This window comes from Notechis scutatus, unplaced genomic scaffold (assembly GCF_049901735.1).
Source record: "Notechis scutatus isolate UNSWTSFEM ecotype Mainland unplaced genomic scaffold, rNotScu1.2 NSCUCTG219, whole genome shotgun sequence".
In the NCBI taxonomy this organism is placed as follows: Eukaryota; Metazoa; Chordata; class Lepidosauria; order Squamata; family Elapidae; genus Notechis; species Notechis scutatus.
The window spans coordinates 1-12500 of NW_028263088.1; the positions used below are offsets into that span (position 1 = coordinate 1).

General features: G+C 48.4%; 1 protein-coding gene across 1 annotated transcript; it reads right to left on the minus strand.

Moving 5' to 3' along the window:
- Positions 1-9029: 9029 nt before the first annotated feature.
- LOC148128671 (vomeronasal type-2 receptor 1-like) lies at positions 9030-11986 on the minus strand (the record flags this gene model as incomplete). Its single annotated transcript, XM_087948608.1, has 4 exons — positions 11676-11986; positions 11292-11539; positions 10573-10861; positions 9030-9489 (listed from the first exon to the last, which is right to left on the minus strand). Coding segments are annotated over exons 2-4 (967 nt in total), but the record flags the coding sequence as incomplete, so codon positions are not given.
- Positions 11987-12500: the final 514 nt, after the last annotated feature.

The following is a 12500-nucleotide window of genomic DNA, read 5'->3' on the forward strand; positions in this document are numbered from 1 at the left end:
TGATCCTCTCCCAGGAAGCCCAGACAGGAAACCTGAGCTAGGCCCACTTTGCTGTAATGCTGCACTGACAGGATTTGGGGAGTCAGAAAGTACAAATCTCCCACCGACCCTTTTTTTTATGCAGCTGTAGGTGTCCTCCTCTTATCTGCTTCTTCCCCAGGCAGAATCTCTCCTCCACCCCCAAAAGTCATTCCCTCCTATCACTGCCCTTTCTAAATGGATTGTGGGAAAGGGGGGATATAACTTATGTGCTCTATGCAAGTCATTCTCACATATTATTTCATTTTCTAAATACATTATGGAAATACTGCTGATATAACTTGATCTCAGGAAAGAGTAACAAACAATTTTGTGATGTGATCAGAAACCCAGTTAAGTGAGGGGTGGATGGTATGATAATTAAGTGCATAAAAACTGATTTAAAAATGGTACTCAAATAATCTTTAGTTTTTAAAATCTTTGTCATGAAAGTGGGAAGATACAACATTTTGTCGTTAAGTCATCAATTTTTCTCTGTTGTCATTAATATACTAGGGTTGATAAATTGCTATTATACAAGATTTATAACAATTCTCAGGCAAATATACTTTTATGTTATTTAAACATTACCAACTTTCCAGAAAAATATTTATGATTTCCTCCTAGAAACAACTGTATGACTAAAAAGCAATAGAAAACTGTTCTGTGCAGTTAATTAGCATTCTTGTAAACCCCGCACCGTGATTGGCTAAAGCGCGCGGCGACCGGATTGGCCGAGCGAGCCGCACCGATTGGCCCGTTAAGAATCTCCCGCGATTGGACAAGCCAAGAGCGGGAGATTCAAACGATGTCATTGGTCGCGCCGCGGCTTGAGAATAAAAAGCCGCAGTTTTTTCCTTAAAGCTAAGCATGTAACTGGAGCACAATAAAGAGCTGAACTTGTCACTGACTCCGAGCTTCCTTCCTGCGCCAGACACAACACTGGCGCGAAGGTGGGATCCAGGGAAGAACCACCAAGCACGTGTCCGGAGGAAGACAAAGACCGACGCGATGGCCGGCCTCACTCCGCCCGCGCCTTTCAACCCGGCTACCGAGGACTGGGAATCGTACGCAGACCGTTTCCAAATGTTCCTCGAGAGTAGCAACTTGAAGACGCAAACGGGAACAAGAAAAGGGCCATTTTCCTGACACACTGCGGGCCCGCAGTGTTCAAGATGGCGAAAACCCTCGCCAAACCCGCCGACGTGAAGGCGATGGACTGGGCCGACCTTGCGCCATTACTCCAAAACCACTACGCTCCCACCGTACCCATTCTCATCCGGCGAGACGAATTCTACCGGCGGAACCAGCGGCAGGGAGAGCATCAACGACTTCATAGCCGCTCTGAGGGACCTCGGGGTATGTGCGAGTTCCAGGAACTAGACGACATCCTCCGGGACCGCGTGGTCTTAGGTCTCCGGGACCAGGCATTGAAGAGCCGCCTAATGGCAAAGGGCGACATCAGTCTCGATGTCGCCCTGGCAGAAGCGTCCGCAGCCGAAGCCACCAAGAAATCAGCGGCCCGACTGCGGAAGGCAGAGAACGGGACGCGCCGACAACCCCGAGGCAAGCCGCCGAGAAACCGCCATACACCACGGCAACCTGGACTCCGCCTCGGACACCCCGGACGAAGGAGAAGAAGAAGACGCGTCCATCGGCTCCAGGCAGGACGAGACCGACGAGACCAACGAAGTCGTAAGTCGGGACTCAGTGCGCAGGGTGCGGGGAAACCACTACCGAGCAGACTGCCGTTTTTCGACGCGACATGCCGGCATTGCAATAAGAGGGGCCACATCGCGCGAGTCTGCCGGCTTAGGAAAACTTACAGCCCCGACGCCGAGAACCGAGCAACCAGAGGCGAGACAACACACCCCAGGCACCGAGAGCGCCAAGCCGACACTCGCTGGAACAGAGACAGCCGGGGCCGACGAAACGGGAAGACTGACAAAGGGAGGAAACCCACCAGACAGTCACGATTGGCCACGCCGAGACCAACGATACCCGTAAGGTCTATGTGGAAGTGAGCATCGAGGGCGAGCCCTGCCGAATGGAGGTGGACTCCGGATCCCTACCTCTCCATGATCGCCTGGAAAGAAATCAAGCGGCTGGTGCCTAACATCCACAAGGCAGGGCTGGAGAACCAAAAATTGATAGTCAAGGACTACCAAGGGAACCGAATCCCCATCATCGGGACCGGACAGTTCGAGGTGACCTTCAAGGGCCGCACCGCAAAACTTCCCCTGACAATCGTGGACCGGAACCGACCCAGCCTCCTAGGACTCCAATGGTTCGCACCACTGGGCATCGAAGTCACCGGAATAAACCACATCAAGGAAGCCGACTGGGAGCAGCAGCTGGCTAAGGACTTCCAAGAAGTATTTGGCGGCACTTTAGGCAAGTACCGAGGGCCCCCTATCTCCTTCAGTCTAGACCCAAACATCGCCCCCATACGCCTAAAGCCGAGGCGGGTGCCTTTCGCACTACGGGGAAAAATAGACGAGCAGCTTGACAAGCTCGTCAAGCAGGGGGTTCTGCAACCCATTGATCATGCCCGGTGGGAGACCCCAATAGTCACCCCAATTAAGCCAGACGGGTCAGTAAGGATCTGTGGGGACTATAAGGCCACCCTCAATTGCGCCTTGCAACAAAGCGCATACCCCGTCCCAGTCGTGCAACATCTACTTCACTCACTGGGGGGCAAAGTCTTGCGAAGCTCGACCTGGCACAAGCCTATCAGCAACTGCCGGTCGACGAAGAAACCGCCGAGGCACAGACTATTGTCACCCACCGGGGCATTTCGTTGTAACCGACTCCAGTTTGGAGTCAGCGTGGCCCCGGGATTTTCCAAAGCCTCATGGAGAGACTCCTACAAGGAATAAAAGGGGTGGTCCCTTATTTCGATGACGTACTAGTATCAGCAGCCAACCGGAAAGAACTAGAGGGTCGCCTAAGGGAGGTACTTGAGAAATTCAAGAGGGCCGGTTTAAAAGTAAAAAGGGAAAAATGCCAGCTTTACACAGAGCAAGTCGAGTTCCTGGGGTACCTCCTAGACCGACATGGCTTCCACCCGACCGGAAACAAAGTAAAAGCCATCAAGGAAGCCCCGACTCCCAAAAACAAAACAGAGTTACAGGCATTTCTGGGACTGCTCAATTTTTATAATGTATTCTTACCCCAAAGGCGACGCGGCGGAGCCTTTGCATAGGCTCCTCGGCAAAACGGCAAAATGGACCTGGGGGACACGTGAGGACGCCGCATTCAGGAAAACAAAAGACCTGTTAACCTCGGATGCCGTCCTCATACAGTACAACGAGACTCTACCCCTCACCATCACATGCGACGCCTCACCTTTTGGCGTAGGTGCCGTCCTCAGCCATGCCCTAACGGACGGGAGAGAAGCACCCATTGCCTTTTTCTCAAGAACACTTAGCAAGCCAGAAAGGAACTACAGCCAACTGGACAAGGAAGCCCTTGCCATCGTTGCGGCCGTAAAGAAATTCCACGAGTACCTTTACGGCCGCCGATTCACAATTATCACAGACCACAAGCCGTTGCTAGGAATCCTGGCAGGGAATAAGGCTACACCGAACATCCTATCCCCCAGGATGACAAGGTGGTCCGAATTCCTCACCGCCTACGACTACCGGCTAACACACCGCCCCGGTAAGACAATCACCCATGCAGGCGCACTGAGCCGCTCACCATTACCCGACCTCGAGGGCGACCCAGCACCCACAACGACCACCCTCAGCATAGAGGCGTTACCCGATCTACCCATAACCGCGTCAGACATTGCCTGAGAAACTAATAAAGACAAACGTCTGGTGCGGGTATTGCATTGGGTAGAAAAAGGGTGGCCGGAAAAAGACAACGACGAATCATTCAGGACATTCAGAAACCGGCAAACAGAACTGTCCTTGCAGAAAGGTTGTTTGTTATGGGGGGACAGGGTGGTCGTACCAGAAAAGCTGCAAGGGAAAGTATTTAAACTTTTACATGAAGGGCACCCGGGCATCGTACGAACAAAAGCCTTGGCCAGAAGCTACGCTTGGTGGCCAGCCATAGATAAGGATATTGAGGGTTGGGTGGCCAGGTGCTCACGCTGCCAAGAGACCAGACCAAACCCCCCTGCCGCACCAATACTAGAATGGGAGACCCCCAGGGGACCATGGTCTAGAATACATATAGACTTTGCCGGTCCCACAAGAGGAAACACATTCCTCATCACGGTGGACGCTTACTCCAATTGGCTGGAGGTAAGCAACATGAAAACCACCACAACTGAAGCTGTCACCAGAGTACTCAACAAAATGTTCGCGACCCACGGTCTCCCGGATGTCATCATGTCAGACAACGGGCCCCAATTCACTTCGCTGGAATTCGAAAAATTCCTAGCGGAACGGGGCATTCGACACACACTGACAGCGACGGCTCATCCGGCGGCCAATGGTAGGGCGGAATGGATGGTTCAATTTACGAAAAAAACCATCCAGAAAATCGAACACGGGGACATACAAGAAAAAATAAATAAAATGCTCCTAATACAACATATAACCCCAAATACGACAACAAACAAAAGCCCGGCAGAATTATTAATGGGGAGGAAACTAAGGTCCCCACTTGACAGACTACACCCCACATACAACCCGGAAAAACCCCCAGACTCATCGAGCAAACACCGGGCATTTACACCGGGCGATGCAGTCTATGCAAAAAACCTTACCGGAGACCCACTATGGGTACCGGCAACCATAACCCAACAAACAGGCCCCCACTCATACAGACTGCAGACAACGGACGGACAAGCGTGGAAACGCCACATCGATCAATTAAGATCAAGGGCAAGAAACACAACCGACACGCAAGCAAACACAGGCAACCCCATTAACACAAACCAAGGGGGAGGGAAGATACAGGGGGCCAAGGAAGGATAGAATATAACCAGCAATACTCACCAGATAACAGCCAACTCGAAGCCTCACCAGGGAGAAGCAGCCAGGCCAGCTCAACCAGCCCGGAAAGACCAGGCGGGAGCGGCGAAAGTCGCAGCTCGACCAACCCGGGTAGACCGGGAGGGAACTGCAACAACAGGCCAGGCAACACCTTCCAGACGATTCCATCCCATGGACAAAGAGAAACAAAAACCCCGACCGAGCAGGTCGAAAACCAAGGAACAACTGACCTGCGCAAGTCCAGTAGACAGGTACGGAGCCCCGCCTACTTACGGGACTACGTTACGTAGGAACAAACCAAGAGGGAGGGGTGTTCTGTACAGTTAATTAGCATTCTTGTAAACCCGCGCCGTGATTGGCTAAAGCGCGGCGACCGGATTGGCGGCGAGCCGCACCGATTGGCCGTTAAGAATCTCCCGCGATTGGACAAGCCAAGAGCGGGAGATTCAAACGATGTCATTGGTCGCGCGCCGCGCTTGAGAATAAAAAGCCGCAGGTTTTTTCCTTAAAGCTAAGCATGTAACTGGAGCACAATAAAGAGCTGAACTTGTCACTGACTCCGAGCTTCCTTCCTGCGCCGGACACAACAAAAACTATCTGGGTTTTAGGATTTGATAAATTATAGTATCTCATACAAGGACAGTAATGATGCACTGGATGAAGGATTGTGCCAAGCTTGATAAGTATATAAGGGACCCAGTTTGCTCTACTGATTAAGCCTCCAAAGTAGAAACCAAGAGGATGTGAGTTCAAGTCCCGCCTTGGTCATGAAGCAGGCTGGGGGATTTGGGGCCAGTCTCTCAGCCCAACTCAATTCACAGGGTTGTTGTTGTGGGGAAAATGAACACACAACTACTCATTGGTACTCAGCCCCCATGGCTTCTGCAGGGAAGGGCTTTTAAGAATGGGGGATGAATTAGTGCACTTAGTGAACTCAAACAAGGTCTCAAAGATCTGGAAATCCAACAAGATGGGGCTGCTCTTCCCAAGAATGTTTATTTGAGCAGCCTTTAGAGCAATGAGATATTTATATCGAATAACCCTGCCAAGAGTCCAAAGGGAATTAACCTCCAAGAGCTGCAACGGAGTTCCCAGAGCCGTTTCAGGGGGGCCGATACAAAGAAAGAGCGCCTGAGCTGAGACTGGGCCCCTGAGGACAAGGGGCCACTCGAACTGCAGCTCACGCAGAGGTGGTATTCAACCAGGTTCTCACCGGCTCAGGTGAACCGGTGGTCACCCCTGGTTGGCCACACCCCCGAACCGGGTCGCCCGCTTGTCCCAGTCGCTCTCCTAGCTTTCCCTACCACGTGGTGGCTGTGGCGCAGATCGGGCAGATGTCCCAGGGCTGTTGCACATGCGCACTGTGTGTGCAGCCGTGCGTGTGCTACTGATGCAGTGCGCACGTGGAGCAGCCCTGGGACATCTGCCTGCCTGCCCGCCCTCCCAGATTACGTTTTCTTCCTTCTCCCAGCGGATGCGCCTCTTCCAGCCCAGCCCGGCCCAGCCAGCCAGCAGGTGGGTGGGCGGATGTCCCGGGTCTTCTCGCCCCCCTTGTCGCGATATGCCTGCAGGAGCCCCTCAGGCCAGCTGAGCCAGGAGCCGCCATTCCCAGGCTTCTACACTCCCGTGCTTGGTCGACGCCTCTTCACCTTGCCTGAAGCGGCTGGCCCTGCCCCTCACCCTCCCCTCCCTCACCTGGCCTGAGAAGGTAAGGGGGACGGTGGGGGATAGCGAAGAGGCTGGGTCCCTATCTTCCCCTCTCTCTTCCCTACTCTGTGTGTGTGTGTGTGTGTGTGTGAGAGAGAGAGAGAGAGAGAGAGAGAGAGAGGGGGGGCAAGAGAAGAAAGAAAGAAAGAGCAAGAAAGAAAGAGGGAGAGAAAGAGAGAAAGAAAGAGAGGGAGAATGGAGAAAGTGAATGAGATATATGGATGGATAGATAAATACATGGAAGGAGGGAGGGAGGGAGAGAGAGAAAAAAGGAGAGGAAGGAAGGACAAAACCCTGGCTTCAGAAGACTCTTTGATGCAACACAACAATCTAGGGCTACCATGCAAGGAATCTCAGAGGTGATCTAGTCCAATCCCCTGCTCCAGCAGGAGTTCCTTACAGAATCAAAGAATAGCAGGGTTAGAAAGCTCTCTGTGTGTGTGTGTGTGTGTGTGTGTGTGTGTGTGTGTGTGTGTTTGTGTTTGTGTTTATGGTTGTCAAAACTCCAAAAACAGGACAAGTAGCTCTGGGGAGATCAGTCATAAATTAGAACACTTGCTAAGTAACCGGCCATTAAGCGAGGACCAATTGTATTTGGTTTGCCAGTCACATGGCCCCCTGGCCAAGCCCACTCAGTCACATGGCCACCAAGCCACGCCCATCTGGTCATGTGACCACCAAGCCACGCCCACAAATTCAAGCCATGCCCACAGAACCAGTAGTAAAAAAATTTGAATCCCACCAGTGAGTTCACAGCCTGCTATGCGGCATCTCCTATCAGGACTCAGGGATTCACTTTGTGACGCCTCTCCTAATAAAATATCTGGGAAATACGGAACTCTTTTACGTGCAACTGCAGTTATCAGATCAGTAGGAAGGAGTTTCTCTGAATGGGGCCAAATTCTGTTCTGCTGTAATGCAAAATGATGTATTTATTTATTTAGGACATTTATATTGCCACATATTCGCACATGACTCAGCATTAGGCAGACTCTAACTGCCCATTGACTGTCATTTATTTTTATTTTTCTCCATTATTATTATTATTATTATTATTATTATTATTTGTAATGCTGGTCTCTGACTGTACTAAAAGTGGACTGGATGAAGGAGGAAGCTGTGTTGGAGACATTTGCCATCTTGAGTTATGTGTAAATAAATACATGTTTAAGAAAACAATCTCAAAATCGTACTTGACTGCAACCTGAAACTGAGTCTTGAGAGAAGACAAGGAGGAGATTATGAGAGCAGCTTCTCCAACTTACAAAATCTCTTAGTTGGACAAGGGAGGATTCAACACTCTTCCAAGGACTGAAAGAGGTGTTGGGAGTAATTAAAACCCTCCCCTCTCCTAGGAAAATGAAATATTTTAGGATATACTAAAAAGGGAGAATATATTTCCCCTAAAAAGAAAAGTAGAAACTCAGAGAGGCTGAAACTCAGCCACCCTCCCACCTTTGCTAATGGACCATTACTCTGGCCTAGGCCAGTTTATTTTACATAACAAAGATCTACTCCAGGTAAAGCTATATAGGAATTGCCCAAAGCCATCACCATCATCCAGCAAAGGCTCAACCAAGCCTGGGACTCAGGACAGCCTACAGAGTTGCCCCTGCATGGCCCCATGGGAGCCTGACAACCAATCAGAATACAAGCTCAAATTCAAATCCCAACAGAGGGCATCAAACAGTTGCACTCTCAGCATCTCAGCCCTTCTTTCCTCAACCAAGGCATGTGCTCCTGTCCACCATTAAACCATCTTCCAAGCAGTCACCATGTTTCCAGCGTCTTTCTTCCCCACTTGGAACTGAACCCAGAAGGAGATTTCTTCCAACAGAGGCTAGACAGAAACTTCAGATCTGCTCCCTGTTATTCCAGAGCGTCAGACAGGAGCAATTAGATGGTGCAAATCTCTTGACCTTTTGCAGCACAAGAAGGTTGAGATGTTCCCCTCCTTCTCCTTTGGGTTCCTTCTCCAAAGGATCTCAGATTAATGGATCCCTATCGGGACCCCCATACCTGCCATGGCTGCAGCCTCAGAGCCCCCAACCTCTTTTCTCCCTCCTTCCTTCCCCTCCTCGATCTGGAGGAATAGGCGGCATTCATGGCCTGGGCCAAAGTCTGAATGATACTGTAGCGATGAGGGTCATTTATGATCCGTTTCCTGTTCCTTTTCTCCTGGGTCTCCAGTGGGGCTTTCTGGGTGCATCTTCTGCGGCCTTTGACAGAAAAAGACGTGCTTGGAAAGGGAACAGCGAAAATAATGATCTTGAAACGGATCTTCCACAAAGAAATGGGGTTCAAAGGCAGCATCTGTTGGCCTTTTTTTACAGATAACCAAAATTGAAATACTATGGATGTATTTGAGAGGTATGTGCTTCTTTATTGTATACAGTGCAAAATTTGTGAGGATCCAGACTTTCCCTTCAATGGGTCCTGGCAAATGCATAAGTGCTTCATGGAAAGAAATAATTCTGTCCCAGATGGAAAAAAATTCTATAAAGTGGACAAAGACGTTGATTTGTCTCCACTTAGAGAGGGCCTCCCTGAGGGATGCTGTTTGTCCAGTTGTTGTGAATCGTTCTGATATAACCACACAAATTCCATTCCTGACAAGCATCGGAGGGAAAGTCCTCATGAAATTATCTCCCTTTTCTGTGTCTGAAGCAAAGAGGCCAATCAGGGTCCATCTGAAATGGAGGAGCAGCTGGACAATTGCTGGGTATTGGAATCCTTCTTTGGGGAGCATCTGGTGGAAAAAGGGGAATCTCCTTTTATCACTCAGAGCCTCTGAAGGAATTAGAGCAGTGATCTGAAAAAGTAATGAAGAATGCTGTGTTATAATGTGGTCCAGATCAACTCCAAAATATTACTTATTGACAAACCCAATTTTGTTTTGATGAATATATAAGAATAGTTTGTTCCTTAGTCACGGTTTAAAATATTTAAGACAGAATATTAACAAGATTGTCTATAAAAATGGAATGCAAAATCATATTAAACAAAAAAAAAATAAAAAATGCAATGTAAATTTCTGTGTCACCCATACAATTCCAACAATTAGATTCAAATTTGCAGATGTTAGATAAAATGTCTGGATCTAAGATATAGGGCTGTATTATATGCTATTTTTGAGTACTAAAACCTCTTTCTCAGCTTCTATATCCCAAATTCTTTGTGAAGCAATTTTTCAGCTTCTTCTCTAGATGTACAAGAGCACAACTGCTAACAGAATAGTTATGAGTACATGAAATGGATACATATAAGAAAAATAAAAAGAAATAGTAGGACAGTGACGGTAGGCACATTGGTGCGCTTATGCACGCCCCTACAGACCTCTTAGGAAGGGTGAGGTCAATCGTAGACAGTTGTACAATCCAATAAGTCTTTAATTGAAATTTTGTCTGTTTTGGGACTATATGTCTGTTTCATCACTTTAATTTTAACCCAATAATTATATACCCTGAATTTATACAAAGCAGAAATTGTGTAAATTAACAATTATCTATGAGGGCAGGAGCTGAACTCCTTTTATCCATCCCAAAGATACTCTTCTTGGTCTGAATATTTTTATACATAGACAGGACTATTGCCAACTTGATTCCAATTGGATAAGGCAGATATTATTGATATGTGAAAATGAACATGCTAATGGAGGACCTCAAAACCTGGATAGTTTTTCAATAGTAGAATATTCAGTAGAATATCCTCTAGGGACCTTATGGCTCTTCAGGCCTTTAATGGTCAATTTGAAGATGAACATAATAGACTAAAACATCGTTGATATGTTCCCTAATATTCTGAAAAGCTGCTCTTGAATTCTATGAAGATATTGGATCTGTTGTTCATCCCCACCACCCCACTCACCTTACCAGATAGAGAAAAACACACAAACCTGTGGGACTTTGTAGGTGCCTACAAACATTGACATCTGGATGGAGATGTCCCTGGCAGCTGCATCAATCAGAGCCAGGAGGTTCTCCTTCCTCCCACAGCCATAGTTGGGGACATTGGATTCTCCAGTGGAAAGAATGTCCAGCAAGGCATCTGAAGTGCGGAAGGTGCTTCCATAGTTGTCATGGATGTTGTAACCAAGTGTGAGATTGTGCAGGAGCTGGGAATTCTTGCTGACCATTTGAATAGCAAAAATTGACATTAGGGTATTTGTTAGAGCAGAACTCTTCCTATTGAAAAACAATATTCATGTTATTATATTCAATAGCAACAACAAATGTTTTTAAAATATATAATCCTTCACAAACCTACTAAGCCTTAGGCCAACATTGATCCAAATCGAATGATCAATTATGCAAATGAGAGAGGCAACTACAATTGTTTCAGTCACTACTTAAACAAAGGTCATTATTCAAGTGATGAACTCAGGAATGAACTGAGAAAGGAAAATCATCTGGATTTCATTCAGGTTTTTTAAAAACTCCATCTTTGGATTTTACTCTCTTCCACAAAGTAAGGCAAAAGGGGGAAGCCATGGAAATGAAATTAGGAAATTAGACAGGTCCTACGGTACAAAAATAAGTGACATAAGAAGAAAAGAAGGAGAGTGTTAGAATTGCACATGGAGGGAGTGCAACTCCATCACCCTGCATGACTTACGAAGGAGAAGGTATGGAAGGAGGGCTGTTGAAAGGCCACATTATAGGTGACACATATGTTTCAGTTGTGACCACACCAATGAGATGGTCTCCAGGCCTGTAAAAGCTCCATGGATTGTACCCATCCTGGTGCTCCAAACTCAATGGGCATTTCCTTCTCAGCTTCCCACAGACTGATGGGGACACCAGCAGCAGCAGCAGAAGCAGGAGGTCCATCATTCATGGCATTAATCAATCCACTTCCTGTTTCTAACACAAACAACAGGAATAGTTGGAAAAATTCAAAGACTCTGAGAAGTGCCAGTGGCTTTCCTGATCTAAACAGAGAACCACTCAGTTTCATCTGCAAAGGAGAGAAAGGTGCAATCAAGAGCAGAGCCTGTACCTGTCCCAAAACTTGGTCCCAGAGAGCTTCACCCAAGGAATTTATCCTTTTCTGATAGAAGATCCTTTTCATGTGGCTTCAATCTGATGTCTACATCGAAGTCTAAAACTGGAGATATAGCATCACAGGTCTCAAAGGCCCAGATGGTCATAATTACAGTGAGAAGCAACTTCTCCTCTTGGGATCCTGAACTTTTCTGGGCTCCATCTGCAGAGGAGAGGCTGGAATAAACCATGTTAGTAAAAATTACAGATATACCCCTGGGGTCACTGTTTTGTTGTGGTTGTGGTCCTTCCTCCCAGTCAGAGCAAGTCCAGAAAGTGATGCTGGGGAAGAGAGTTCTTATTTTTTTTGACCCCCGAATAAATGGCTAGTCCGTCTTTTGGGGTGACTCCCACCTAGGGGCCCATATGCACGTACCTCTCCACGAGGCTGTTTCTATCGGCTGACAAAAGCTCCCCCGAAGGCAGAGTCCCCAGCTGCTTCAGGGCGAGTCATGGCTGCCCGTGTCCCCTCGCCATTAGGCAGTGTCTTTCGGGCGATGGAAGCTCCCAAGGGCAGTCAACAGCCACTTCGATCGGCCGGTAGAAGCGGTCTTGGGGCAAGCGCCCACGCACACTCCCCTTGCCGGGAGGCCGCTTCTATCAGCCGATCAAAGTGGCGGTGACTGCCCTTGGGGAGCTTCCATCGCCCAGAGACACTGCCTAAAGCGAGGGGACACGGGCAGCCACGCCTCATCCCGAAGCGGCTGGGGACTCTGCCTTCGGGGAGCTTCTATTGGCCGATGTTCTGTCGGTAGATCGGGTATTCTAGCCTAGGCTACCT